This window comes from Musca autumnalis, unplaced genomic scaffold (assembly GCF_047663935.1).
Source record: "Musca autumnalis isolate F117 unplaced genomic scaffold, ASM4766393v1 scaffold_2, whole genome shotgun sequence".
In the NCBI taxonomy this organism is placed as follows: Eukaryota; Metazoa; Arthropoda; class Insecta; order Diptera; family Muscidae; genus Musca; species Musca autumnalis.
Genome location: NW_027411755.1, coordinates 152,217,484 through 152,232,259, shown reverse-complemented (window position 1 = coordinate 152,232,259; position 14,776 = coordinate 152,217,484). Strand labels below are relative to the sequence as shown.

At 43.0% G+C, this 14,776-nt stretch overlaps 1 protein-coding gene across 2 annotated transcripts; it reads left to right on the top strand.

Moving 5' to 3' along the window:
• The first annotated feature begins 230 nt into the window (after window positions 1–230).
• On the top strand, window positions 231–14,180 carry LOC141394747 (uncharacterized). 2 transcript variants are annotated; one of them, XM_073969573.1, is made up of 4 exons: window positions 231–665; window positions 722–953; window positions 4,026–4,556; window positions 4,618–14,180. In XM_073969573.1, exons 1-4 carry the CDS (start codon window positions 244–246, stop codon window positions 7,084–7,086), a joined length of 3,654 nt encoding a protein of 1,217 aa, XP_073825674.1. In that variant the 5' UTR covers window positions 231–243; the 3' UTR covers window positions 7,087–14,180. The 2 variants fall into 2 exon arrangements, with proteins under 2 accessions (XP_073825674.1, XP_073825675.1); XM_073969574.1 differs by lacking the exons at window positions 231–665; window positions 722–953 and adding an exon at window positions 3,929–3,964.
• Window positions 14,181–14,776: the final 596 nt, after the last annotated feature.

The following is a 14,776-nucleotide window of genomic DNA, read 5'->3' as shown; positions in this document are numbered from 1 at the left end:
TCTTAGATAAAAATCTGCTAAACTTATTATCGCTTAATAAGGAACATTCTAGGCTCAGTAGCTATGAATCACATTACCTCTAAAATAAATATCTACCAATCATCTCTTCCGAAAGGCTAATTAGAGATAAGGGTCATTAAGACCAATTAACTTTAAGATAAACACCAGTATAGAATAATGTCTTCTGATCATTTTTTTAAAGCTCCTCCTTTTTTATCTCTTTCAGAAAATGTTCCTGTAGAAATGGCCAAAATTTCACGACGTGCTTTGGCTTCGTCGTCATCATCATCATCATCGTCGTCGTCACCATCTACTCCTAACACTGTTAGTACATTACCTCTACAATTATCGGCTACTTCTGCCTCATATTCTGCGTCCATTTCAAATTTATCACCGCCATCCGAACAGACTGTATCTACTTCGGATAATCAACTAAATGCCAAAAACAACAACAATCTTGTAAATGGTAAAAAATCAATACGCTCCATTCCCAAAGCAAGGGTTTCTTCACCTCGTTTCATTGATACTTCTTTGGACAATGGTCGAGATGCGTATGGCACAAATGGTGAAACGGCCAGTGCAACAGTGGATCCTTTGCGTGATAGCCCACAATTTACAACAACAGCCCATAGTAATATCTATGCTTACACAACAACAACGACTGGGTATGTAGCAAGAGGATAGTAAAAATTTGGAACATTTTAAATATTTGCAATTTCAGACCCAATAAACATGCACCATATACTGCCTCACCAATGCCTCCGGATAATTTCAATCAAACAGCTCCCACACTTAGCCCCCGAGAACTTATACGACAACAATTCTTTGCCACATATGATGTCATGACTGGTGTACGCATAGCAGCAACCTTGGGTGGATTCTTTGGCCTTATGGTGTTCCTGATAGTCTATAAAAGTCGCAGTAGTTCCAATGAAACTTTGAAAGTGTTGAAGGTAATAATTATACCGAACTTAATAAGGATTTGACAGACAATTTTCTCTAAAATAATAGATCTCAAATATAATTGGCCGGGTCGGATTTTTCTCCGAGCCAATAGATATGGCCATTTTTATCTCCGAAAGAAATTACCTGTCTGGCCCTTATCTCCGAGATATTGGACATGACCTGCAATTATAATACAGCTCATTATCTCGGAAATAATATATCTCCATGATAATGTACCAAACCAGCCCAATCACTGACATAATGAACCTGAACGGTCCCTATATCCGAGATAATGGACTTGAAAGACACTCATCTACGTGATAATAGACCTAAACGGCCCTTATCTCCGCGATAATGGACCTAAACGACTCTTATCTCCGAGATAATTGACCTGAACTGTCCTTATATCTAAGATAATAAATCTGAACGACCCTAATTTCCGAGATAATGAACATGGACGACCCTTATCTCCGAGATAAAGGACTGAACGAACCTTATCTCCGATATAATGGGCCTGAATGGTTCTTATCTGCGAAAAAATGGATCTGAACGATACCCGAATGATACTAATCTATGAGATAATGGACCTGTACGGCCCTTCTATCCAAGAAAATGGAACTGAACGGTCCTTATCTCCCAGATAATGGACACGAACAGTCCTTACCTCCGAGAAAATGAACCTAAGCTACCCTTATCTCCGAGCTAATGAATTTGAACGGGACTTATCTTTGAGATAAGGAACTTGAAATACCCTTATCTCCGAGGTAAGGGTTCTGAACAGCCCGTATGTCCAAGATAATGAACTTGGACGATTCTTATATCCGAGATAATGCACCTAAACGGCTCTTATCTCCGAGGTAATGAACTTGGGCAACCCCTATCTTCGAGATAATGGACCTGAATGGCCCTTATCTCCGAGAAAATGAACTTGAACGGGACTTCTCTCCCAGATAATGGATCTGAACTTCCTTTATCTTCAAGAAAATGGACCTGAACGGCCCTTGTCTTCGAGGTAATGGACCTGAATGATACTAATCTATGAGATAATGGACCTGTACGGCTCTTATCTCCGAGATAATGAATTTGAATGGAACTTATCTTTGAGATAAGGAACTTGAAAGGCCCTTATCTCCGAGATAATGGTTCTGAACAGCCCGTATGTCAAAGATAATGAACTTGGACGATTCTTATGTCCGAGATAATGCACCTGAACGGCTCTTATCTCCGAGGTAATGAACTTGGGCAACCCCTATCTTCGAGATAATGGACCCGAACGGCACTTATCTCCCAGATAATGGACGTGAACGAACCTTATCTACGAGGTAACGACCTGAATGATACTAATCTATGAGATAATAGACCTGTACGGCTCTTATCTCCGAGATAATGAACCTGAACAGTCCTTATTACAGAAATAATGGACCTAACCGACTCTTATATCCGAGATAATTGACCTGAACGGCTCTTATCTCCAAGCTAATGGACTTGGACGGTCCTTATGTCCGAGACAATGGATCTGAACGGCTCTTATCTCCGAATAAATGGAACTGAACGAACCTTATATACGAGATAATGAATTTGAATGATACTAATCTATGAGATAATTGACCTGTAGGGCCCTAATCACCAAGAAAATGGAACTGAAGGGTCCTTATCCCCCAGATAATGGACACGAACGGCCCTTATCTCTCAGATAATGGACCTGAACGGCCCTTATCTTGGGGAAAAGGGACCTGAACGGCGGTTATTTCCCAGTTAATGGAACTGAACGGCCCTTATCTTCGGGAAAATGGGCCTAAACGGCTCTTTTATCCGAGAGAATGGACCTGAACGGCCCTTATATCCTAGTTAATGGTCCAGATTAGTCCTAATCTCCGAGACAATGAACTTGAACGGCCCTTTTCTCCCAGATAAAGGACATGTACGGCCCTTTTCTCCGAATAATGGACCTGAAGAGCCCTTATCTCAGAGATAATGGACCTAAAGCACATTTATATCCCAGATAATTGATCCTGAATGACCCTTGTCTCCTAGATAATGAACCTGAACGGCCCTTTTCTCGCAGATAAGGGACCTGAACGTTCGAGGAAATGAACCTGAAAACCCCCTCTTCTCCGAGATAAGGAACCTGAACCGCTCTTTTCTCCGAAATAACGGACCTGAAGATCCCTTATCTCCGAGATATTGAACCTGAACGGACGAAGGATCTTATCTCCAAGATAATGAACCTGAACGGACCTTATCCATTATCACAATGGACCTCAATGGCACTTATCTCCGGACCGGACCGAATTTATCTCCCAGAAAATGGATGTGCCCGTTTTTATGTCTGACATAAAGCCTTCAGCACCGAGATAATGAACTTGAACGGCCCTTTTCTCCGAGATGATGGACCTGAACAGCCCTTATGTGGACCTAAACGATTTTTATATCCGAGATAATTGATACTGAATGACCATTGTCTCCTAGATAATGAACCTGCACGGCCCTTATCTCCGAGATAATGGTCTTGAAGATCCCTATTCTCCCAGACAATGAACCTGAACGGACGAAGGATCTTATCTTAAAGATAATGAACCTGAACGTACATTATCTCCGAGATAATGAACTTAAACGGACCTTAATCATTATCACAATGTACCTTATCTCCGGACCGTATTTATCTCTCAGAGAATAGACTTGCCCGTTTTTATGTCTAACATAAATGACCTGTCTGGCCCTTATTTCCGTGAGATAATGGGCATAACCTGCACTTACCTCGGAGATAATGGCGCTGAACAACCCTTATCTCTGAAATAATGGTTCTGAATATTTTCATTTCCGAGATAATGGACCTGGCCGGCCCTATTTTTCCGCACGACAGACCTGACCGGCTCTTATCTCCAAGATAATAAACATGACCATCCTTACCTCGACCGACCTTTATCTCCTACATAATATACCTGTAGATCTGACTGTCCCATATCTCTGAGATAATCAACATTTCTGGTGTTTACCTCCGAGATTATAGGCCGTACGGGTCGGTTATATTTGGGAAATAAAAGACGATCTATTCTCTACTCAATTCTCGTTTGTTGTAGGACCCCAAAATGGCAGCCGTTGCCGCTGTTTGTATGCAAGAAGAGGAAGAACGTGAAATACAAGAAGCCATGGTTGCAACTGGAATGTCCATTTATCCCGATGAATATGATACCATATTGTATAGACGTCAACGTATGCTCTCCTTGGGTAATGTTAGTGCTCCACCCATGTTGAATCGAGGTTTTCGATTCTCCTCGGTGGGTGGTGGTTACAGTAGTTTATTGGAACCGCCACGACGTTTTTCGTTTTCCTCAGCCTCGGGTGCATTGAGTATAGGTGGCGCCACCTATGCCGGAAGTCGTAGACGAAGTGGTTCGGACACTTCACGTATCTTTAGTAATTACCCTATGGGTAGTAGTTTTGGTACTGATGATTATTTTGTGGAGACCGATGATGAATTTGACAATGGCGACTTCCAGCAGAGAGTGATGGCATCTACACTGGGCGAAGAGGTGGTGGGGGGAAAACATCAACACAAAAGAAGTGATTCAACCAAAAGCAAACAAGGGTTTCTTGAAGTGCCATTAATGGTAAGTAACTCCTCTGACCATTCGAAATAAATCGCTGATCACTTCCTTTTCACTTTTCAAGGGTCAAGATTCACGTCGCAGCAGTGCCATGACATGCTGTAGCACTGATAGTTCTTACCTAGAGAGACGTTGTTCTGCCTTTACATTGGGTTTGTCAAACCTACCGCCTTCATTACAGCGAAAATGTTCAACAGCATCACGGGCATCCAGCACTGAGATGTGGGATTACTATTATCCCGATATTCAGGTTATACAGCCCACACCCAAACCATCACCATTGTCCTCGGAACGTAGTATCTATGAACAATTACAGCAACAGACTCAGGCTCAGACGAAATCAGTAACAGGAACAACGACTCCGGCGGCTCCGCTCAATATGGAGACAACGCTGAAAGGTTTATCAACGATAACAACCACTGCAGCCAGTAGTGGTAAGTTGGCCAGACCTGTAACTACTCTAACTACTGCCAATGGCAAAACAACGGACAAAACTGGCGGGGGTGTATCACCTTCGCAGAAATTTATACCCAAACATAGCATTGCCTACTATGATCCGGAGAGTGCCCAGTCGGGCCGAAAGCAACAAATACACTCCATAAGTGCTGATACGGTAGATGTGTATCCCTACAATCAACCCCTGACTGAACGTAGCATCTATGATGCCACGACCCCAGCACAATCTGCACCTCCGGTGGGGGTGCATCAAGGCTTCCGGTTTACCGATTCGCCAACGGAAGAATTGCGTTTAAATATTCGACGGAAGATTGCAGTTGTCGAGCTACCACGCATTCCGTATCCGGAACAGGATACCCCGCCCAGCTTGGCAGCAGCTTTAACCTATGACAACAACAATAGCTTCCCCTATACAAATTCAGCAGCTGCCAAGGCTGCAGCCAATGCAAATTCCAGCAGTATTAGCATAGACAGTACCCCGCTGAGTATTGATAAACTCAATGGTAGCGGTAGCTTGGGTACGGTGTCTGCCAAGGCATTGTTTAATGCTGAGCGAAGGGCTCCATTGGCCTCTTTAAGTTCCTTTAAGATCTCATCACTTGAATATCAGGATTCCGAAGCACGTTCCATGGATGAAGACTCGGTATTTTTGGATAGTGTGGCAGATACAGAAGAAGATTTGCGCCAGATGAGCAGTGACAGTGAGGAAGCCAGTCTGCAGGACTATGTGGCAGATGGTGAAACTCAAGTGACGGCCAACGCTGCCCAACTGCAAGAAAATCAAGTGGCAGCAGGTGACGTAGCCGCGGGAGACAGGTTAAGATATCCACTGGAGAGACACTATAGTCTGGGTGGAGGAGGAACATCGGGTACAGCAGCGAGTGCAGCAGCTATACCTCCAACAAGTGGGGGCACAACCGGAACTGCCAATGCACGAACACGTCGTTTATTATTACAACGTAATCGCACCATTAGTGTGTCTTCCAGTGATCGTGTAGCACTGCTGGGTCATCCATTAAGGGATTTCCATTCGCCAGCCTCCTCCGTGGATTCCAAACAAATGCCATTGGAAACACATTTTGGTGCCATCATTTGTACAAATAGCCCTCCCACACATCCCCGGCGAGCCCAATTGCTGCAGCAGTATAGCGATCCACAAAGTCAGCCAACAACTACAACCACCACCACAACTACGAATACAACGGAAGACGATACCTGTTCAACGCTCAACACTGAAGTCGGCATGGGCGTAGAGACACCGGTCGAGGCCATTGATTTTATTATTACGGGTAGCAATGAGACCATAGGTTTAAGTACCACCACCAGAGGTTCAAGTCTAACACACCACAGCAGTTTAAATACTGTGGTGAGTTTTGGTCGCATAAGTCCTCTTACCGATAGCCCACAACAGACCGCGGGCCAAGAACGACAATTTTCACAGCAACGAGATCGAGATCAATATCAATTTCATCAGCAAACACAACAACAACAACTGCCAATATCTTCTTCTGCAATAAATACAACAACACCCGTCAATACAAAAACCCAAGTAGTAACCCAATATGATCCTTGTGCCTCTTCTATATCTGATTCTTTTATACACACTAAGGAAACTCTAATAAAAATGCCTTCTTCTCTTAAAAGCCTGATTTTACACAAACCTTCCAAAGCAACAATCTCAGATCCCGCGGCGACATCATCACCATCACAGCCGCGATCACCATTATCACTAGAGCCCATTAATACAATAAGTCGTAGTGCCACGAACTTATCATTCGGTGGTAATACCTCACCACAGCAATCGACTATCTTTTATTCAGCCCTAGAAGAAACACCGCTCTATGAAACGCAACAACATTCACCGTGTCCGTCGGTAATGTTAGAATTACCTCTGATACGTCTACCGACAACTGAAGATGATAGTTCATCGATAAAATCGGCGGCAGAGTTAAGACGTGGAAGTGAAAGTGCCGATCACAGTCGCAGTTGTAAAAGTGATGAAGCCAGTCATCAGCAGCCGTTTGATCCCAGCCTACCCAGTTCATCGCGTAAATGGTCCAAAGAAACATTATTCTAGCTAACAGCTTTTATACGTATCCACAAACAAATTTCCATAATGGTGTACTGCAATTAATCTACAAACAGGAAATCATATACTATACACAACCAAACATAATTGATCATATTTATTTACAGTGTATCAAGAAAATGTTTTGACAAAGGTTGCTATTTTTAGGTATTCTTTGAATATATATCGTCATCTGAAATGCCCAAAGACGTAACCGTCAACGTAACTCTTTGAGGGTTACGTCTTTGGGAATTTCAGGTGACGATATGTATATATATATATTTTTTTTTTAAATATGAATAAGTAAAAACTCTGGGAACTCGTTTTTTTCCTAATAGCAATTCCACAACATTTTAAAAGAGTTCCTTTGTCAAAATCTTGTCTTGGCATACTGTATATAATTGATGGCGGTATAAAGTTACTTTGCAAGCTATCCAAAGGGTATTAGGGCAAATTATCAAATGAATGATCGATCGCTGCTTTATTGAATACAATATTATTTGAGTCCAATCAATCGGGAAAAAAGGCAAATGTTCCATAGACCGAACTAAGAAAAGATCTCCAATTCTCTCTGTTTAGTGCTTCGCTTTTTGGAATACCGCACCTGCCAATTCTGCGTGCACCGCCATGTGGCTCGAATTTATACGCCTTTTTAGCGGGTTCATCATCGCAGATTCTTATTATATGGCCTAGCCAACGCAATCGCTGCATCTCGATACGTTTAACTATATTGATGTCGTTGTATAGCAGATACAGCTCGTGGTTCATACGACGTCGATATTCACCGTCAACGCAGATCGGTCCGTAGATCTTTCAAAGAATTTTTCTCTCAAACACGCCAAGCACTGCCTTATCTGCTTGCCAGGCTTCGGAACCATACATCAGCACGGGTAGTATCAGTGTTTTGTAAGCGTTATTTTTGTTTGACGAGTTGTGGCTTTGCTTTTAAAGTGCTTACTTAAGCCAAAGTAGTATCTGTTGGCCAAAGCAATTCTTCTTTTTATTTCACAACTGATGTCATTTGTTGTGTTTAAGGCGGTGCCGAGGTTTACGAAGTCTTTTACTACCTCAAAATTATAGGAAGCAACTTCCACAGTTGGTCCGAGCTCAATGGACGCATTGCGCGTCGACACCATCAACTTGGTTTTCTCACCGTTTACCGCCAGACCCACTTTACCAGATTCTCCTTCGACCTTCATAAATGTATCAGTTACTTCTTTTACTGATCGTCCCACAATCAGCATAAGCAAGTAACATGTAGCTATTGGTGTCGATTGTGCCACTTCTTTTGACGTTTGCCTCTCGTATAACCTTCTCAAGCAGGATGTTGAAAAGATCACACGAAAGCCTGTCTCCTTGCCTGAAACCTCTTTTGGTACAAAACTCTTTGGAGAGGTTCTTTCCTATTTTATCTGAAGATCTTGTGTCAGTTAGAGTCATTTTACAAAGCCGAATGAGCTTTGCGGGGATACCAAATTCAGACATGGCTTGGAATACCTTTGAACCTAGCGAGCTGTCGAAGGCTGCTTTAGAATCGACAAAGGTGGTAGGTGTCGATCTGCATCTCATGGGTCTTCTCCAGGATTTGCCGCAGTATAAATATCTGGTCAATGGTGGACTTGCCCGGTCTAAAGCCGCATTGGTATGGTCCAATTATTTCGTTGACCATGGGCTTTAGTCGTTCGCACAATATCTCTGACACTATTTTGTAGGCGATAGGGATAAGACTTATGCCCCTATAGTTGGAGCATAGTCTTATCTCCTTTCTTATGTACGGGACACAGGATGCCCAAGTTCCAATCGTCGGGTACGCGTTCTTCCTGCCAGATGGAACTAACTAGCTGATGCCTTATCAGCGTGTCGCCTCCGGGTTTAAACAGCTCGGCTGGTAGGCCATCAGCTCCTGCTGCCTTATTATTCTTCAGCCGGTTTATTGCTGTCTTTACCTCATCTTGGCCGGGTGGTATACATTCACTACAATTTTCTGGGATTGGATTTGTGGTATCTTCGTCGACTTCGCTACTATTGGATACCAACAGTTTGGAAAAATGCTCTTTCCATATCCTTAGCACGCTAGCTGTATCAGTTACCAGATTACCTTGCTGGTCTCTACAGGAGGATGTGCCTGTACCAAAGCCATCAGTTTGATGCTTGACTCTTTGGTAGAATTTTCGGACTTCAATCCGTCTCCTGTATATCTTGATTTGTTCACTCTCCCGTTTTCCATCTCTCTCTTTTTCCTGCGGAAAAGACGTTTCTCCTCTCTCCATTTCTCCCGATACCTCTCTCGTGCAATACCTCTCGTTGCTACTGATTGTAAAGTAGCCCTATATGCCACATTTTTCTCTTCGGTGGCAGCACGACACTCCTGATCATACCATGGATTCCTTGGTGGAGGTCTCTGGTATCCAAGTATGGATTTTGCGGCTGTTTGCATGGAGTGGGCAATGCTTTGCCATTGCGCTGATATGTTATCGGGATGAGGAGGGCTTTGATTAAGCAATTGGGCTAGTTGAGTGGAATATGCTGTGGCTATCTGTTGTGATTGCAGCTTACCGATGTCTAACTTTCGTGTTGTGTCTGTTCGTACTTTGTTTGCTACGTTTAAGCGGGTGCGTACCTTTGCTGCAACAAGGTAGTGGTCCGAATCAATGTTTGCGCCTCGGAACGATCGTACATCCAACACGCTCTATGAATGTCTTCCATCTATCACAACATGATCAATTTGGTTTCTTGTTTTCTGATCTGGAGACAGCCAGGTGCCCTTATGAATATCGAGATGATTAAATCTGGTACTGCTAACTACCATGTTTTTTGCAGCTGCAAAGTCTATCAGTCTCATACCATTGTCAGATGTTTCACTGTGGAGACTGAATTTCCCGACTGTTGGGCCAAAGATATTCTCCTTTCCAATTTTGGCATTAAAATCGCCTAGAATGATTTTAATGTCATGGGCAGGGCAACGGTCATATGTTTCTTCTAAGCGCTCGTAAAATATATCTTTGGTCTGTTCATCCTTTTCTTCAGTGGGAGCATGAGCGCAAATAAAGCTGATGTTGAAGAATTTAGCTTTTATTCGAATTGCAGCAAGTCTTTCATTCACTGGAGTGAAGCTGGATACAAGATGTTTTAGTCTCCGACTAACTACGAATCCACAACCAAACTCATGCTTTACGTCATGGCAGCTATAATACAGTGCGTCACCTTTAGGTGTTGTTGTGACGCCTTTCCCAATCCATCGTATTTCCTGTATGGCAGTAATATCGGTCTTGTACTTTTCAAGTACGTCTGCCAATGCGAAGACTGCACCTTCTCTATAAAGAGTGCGAACATTCCAGGTGCAGATTCGCAGATCATGGTCCTTAAAACGTTTGCGGGGTTCGTTAACTTTAGAGGGGTTTGTTTTTCTTTTCTTTCGTTTTTTCATAGTAGGCTGTTTTTTCTAGGGGAGGGTTACTAACCCGACGCCCAAACCCAAGTTTTTAACGTTCTTATGGGTGAACGCGCGGCACATGTTAGCTCACTACCTTTAACGGGTGTTAAAGGCAGTTCCCCAGGTGACACCACGGGGAGGTCAGTGTCCACTTGGGATGAAAAAGGGACCAAGATAAATCCTGGGCTTTGCCATGTTAAAACCGGTCAGGACCGTTCCTTGGTATCTTCCATCCCCTACGTCACGAAGTCTTTTACTACCTTAAAATTATAGGAAGCAACTTCCACAGTTGGTCCGAGCTCAATGGACGCATTGCGCGTCGACACCATCAACTTGGTTTTCTCACCGTTTACCGCCAGACCCACTTTAGCAGATTCTTCTTCGACCTTCATAAAGGTATCAGTTACTTCTTTTACTGATCGTCCCATGATGTCTATATCATCAGCATAAGCAAGTACCTTGTAGCTATTGGTGTCGATTGTGCCACTTCTTTTGACGTTTGCCTCTCGTATAACCTTCTCTAGCAGGATGTTGAAAAGATCACACGAAAGGCTGTCTCCTTGCCTGAAACCTCTTTTGGTACAAAACTCTTCGGAGAGTTTCTTTCCTATTTTAACTGAAGATCTTGTGTCAGTTAGAGTCATTTTACAAAGCCGAATGAGCTTTGCGGGGATACCAAATTCAGACATGGCTTGGAATACCTTTGAACCTAGCGAGCTGTCGAAGGCTGCTTTATAATCGACAAAGGTGGTAGGTGCCGATCTGCATCTCATGGGTCTTCTCCAGGATTTGCCGCAGTATAAATATCTGGTCAATGGTGGACTTGCCAGGTCTAAAGCCGCATTGGTATGGTCCAATTATTTCGTTGACCATGGGCTTTAGTCGTTCGCACAATATCTCTGACACTATTTTGTAAGCGATAGGGAAAGGGCTAATAAAGCCCACAGATGTTGGTCAACCTGCAGAAGAGCTATATGGACAGCTACGGACAAGAAATGCAACGTAAAAGTACTGCAAAAAGTCCAAAGAACGTGCTGCTTAAGTATTAGCGGGGCAATGAGGACTACACCAACTAGGGCTTTAGAGACAATTTTATTTGTCCACCCAATAGAAATTCAGGTAAGGTATGAGGCAGCCATCGCAGCTATAAGACTTAAGTCGATGAGCGAGTGAATCGTAAGAGACCACCAAACATACCACCAAAGCATATTACATGTTACAACGGGTGAGTCAACAGATCATATTGTATCAGACCGTATACCTGAAACAATTGAATCCGCCTTGTGTGAAATTTTAATACCAGACAGGGACATGTGGATCGATGGAACCCTGGAACGGATGCTAACTGGAAGCTGTGGTTTCACAGATGGGGCCGTTCTAGGGGGGAGAACGGGTCTGGGTCTATATATCGAAGACCAGGAAACTAGAATCTCCCTTCGACTGCTGGATCATAATACGATCCTACAGGCCGAAATCCGAGCGATCACAGAGTGTCTGAACTGGTTTAAACCTAACACAAGGCCAATCACTGTAAACATCCTAACGGGCAGTAAAGCAGCAATTAAAGCAATAACAAGCAAGACGGTGAAATCAAAAACTGTCCTGCAGTGTAAAAAATCAATCAACGACTACTCCCACCATGGTTCTGTTAACATTATATGGGTACCAGGACATAAAGGGATTAGGGGTAACGAGATAGCCAACTCCTTGGCAAGGCAAGCCAGAGAGCAAGCTACGATAAGCCTAGATAATGCTAAGCCTTTAAAAGCGGCGCGTCTAGAGTTAAAAGCATGGGCAGAAAACGCCCATACATCCCTCTTGAATACTGAAGGGAAAGAGAAAAATACAAAAATCCTCTGGGGAAACCCAGACGAGGATAAAACAAAGGAACTCCTTCAAATGAGTAAAAAAGACATTAGTAGACTGACAGGCATCCTTACAGGACACCTAGGGCTACAAGCGCACCTGCACAAAATCGGTTGTGCAGAAAGCAGCGAATGCAGAGCATGCGGAGAGGACGACGAAACGTTGGAACATTATATCTGTCATTGCCCAGCCTTCGCGACGCTAAGAAACCAATTTCTAGGAAATAACACTATACCAGAACTCCACCAAATTAGGGCAAGCGAGTTCAAAAACTTAAGAGATTATGTCAATGGCGCAGAATTTCTTAACTGATAAATTTATTTTCTTTTAATAAATTAAGCAATAAAAAATTTATTCCACTTAGGCTTCCGAAATTAGAGCGCACAACAGGCCTATACTGGCTTAAGTGTATGCCCCTTACGGGCATGTGGCGATTCTTATATTCGCCCCTCTTTTCAACCTAACCTAACCCTAAGCGATAGGGAGAAGACTTATGCCCCTATAGTTGGAGCATAAAGTCTTATCCCCTTTCTTATGGACGGGACACAGGATGCTCAGGTTCCAATCGTCGGGTACGCGTTCTTCCTGCCAGATGGAGCTAACTAGCTGATGCCTTGTCAGCGTGTCGCCTCCGGGTTTAAACAGCTCGGTTGGTAGGCCATCAGCTCCTGCTGCCTTATTATTCTTCAGCCGGTTTATTGCTGTCTTTACCTCATCTTGGCCGGGTGGTATACATTCACTACCATTTTCTGGGATTGGATCTGTGGTATCTTCATCGACTTCGCTACTATTGGATACCAACAGTTTGGAAAAAAGCTCTTTCCATATCCTTAGCACGCTATCTGTATCAGTTGCCAGAGTACCTTGCTGGTCTCTACAGGAGGATGTGCCAGTTTCAAAGCCATCAGCTTGATGTTTCACTCTTTGGTAGAATTTTCGGACTTCAATCCGTCTCCTGTATATCTTGATTTGTTCACTCTCCCGTTTTCCATCTCTCTCTTTTTCCTGCGGAAAAGACGTTTCTCCTCTCTCCATTTCTCCCGATACCTCTCTCGTGCAATACCTCTCGTTGCTACTGATTGTAAAGTAGCCCTATATGCCACATTTTTCTCTTCGGTAGCAGCACGACACTCCTGGTCATACCATGGATTCCTTGGTGGAGGTCTCTGGTATCCAAGTACTGATTTTGCGGCTGTTTGCATGGAGTGGGCAATGTTTTGCCATTGTCCTGATATGTTATCGGGACGAGGAGTGCTTTGATTAAGCAGTTGGGCCAGTTGAGTGGAATATGCTGTGGCTTTCTGTTGTGATTGCAGCTTACCGATGTCCAACTTCCCAGATAAGACCCATTACAGAGGAGGAATTAAAATCAACTATAAAATCCATGAAAGACAAAAAAGCAACGGGTCCGGATGAATAACGTTCTTATGGGTGAACGCGCGGCACATGTTAGCTCACTACCTTTAACGGGTATTAAAGTCAGTTCCCTAGGTGACTCCACGGGGAGGTCAGTGTCCACTTGAGATGAAAGAGGGACTAAGATAAATCCTGGGCTTTGCCATGTTAAAGCCGGTCAGGACCGTTCCTTGGTATCTTCCATCCCCTACGTCACCCGGAAAAATTCGAATTACAAATGGAAAACTTCGAATTACAAATGGAAAAATTGGAACTACAAATGAAAATTTCGAATTATAAATGAAATAATTCTAAATTCAATTGAGAATTACAATTACAAGTCAAATGTTTCGAATTCCAAATGAAATAATCAAATTACAAATGAAATTCTTCGAATTACATGTGAAAATTGTGAAGGTCAGATTTCCAATGGAAAATTTGACTTACAAATGAAAAAATGAAATAATTCAAATTTAAAATGGACTGTAACAAATTACGATTGAAGTATTTTCTTATTACAATTAAAACGTTTCGAATTACATCTGAAAATGTGTAGAGAGAAATTTGTTCATTAATGTTCGTTAAAAGTTTTCCATTCCTTTAATTAAGTACCTAGAAATTTTATTTTTCAACTGCCACAGTAGGTCTAAGCCTACTCGGTTTGTTGCGTGCCGAACTCCCTTCCACTTTTATCATTAACTGATTCATACTCCGCATCAACATGTAGCCAGTGGCTACTAGACACCATACTTGATCAGATCGGCTGCCAGCCCATCAGTACCTGCTGCCTTCCTTGTTTAGCCGATTGATTGCGGAACTGATCTAATTTTGTCTAGGTGATATATATTTCATACCGTCGTTTGATATTGGTTGTGGAGGATCTTCATATTCGCCAATATTTCAAACGAAACTGAGGACTTCCGTCTCTGTGTCAATTATCAGATTTCCTTCATCATATTTTAAGGAGAAAGCACCTTCCCCATGACCATCAGTCTGGTGTTTTAT

What these genes read in the sequence shown, in the direction of transcription:
- LOC141394747 (XM_073969573.1), top strand. Translation starts at nt 244, where the DNA reads ATGGCCAAAATTTCACGACGTGCTTTGGCTTCGTCGTCATCATCATCA. An exon ending in TACACAACAACAACGACTGG is followed by an intron (nt 666 to 721) that starts GTATGTAGCAAG and finishes TTGCAATTTCAG; the next exon opens with ACCCAATAAACATGCACCAT. An exon ending in TTCTTGAAGTGCCATTAATG is followed by an intron (nt 4,557 to 4,617) that starts GTAAGTAACTCC and finishes TCACTTTTCAAG; the next exon opens with GGTCAAGATTCACGTCGCAG.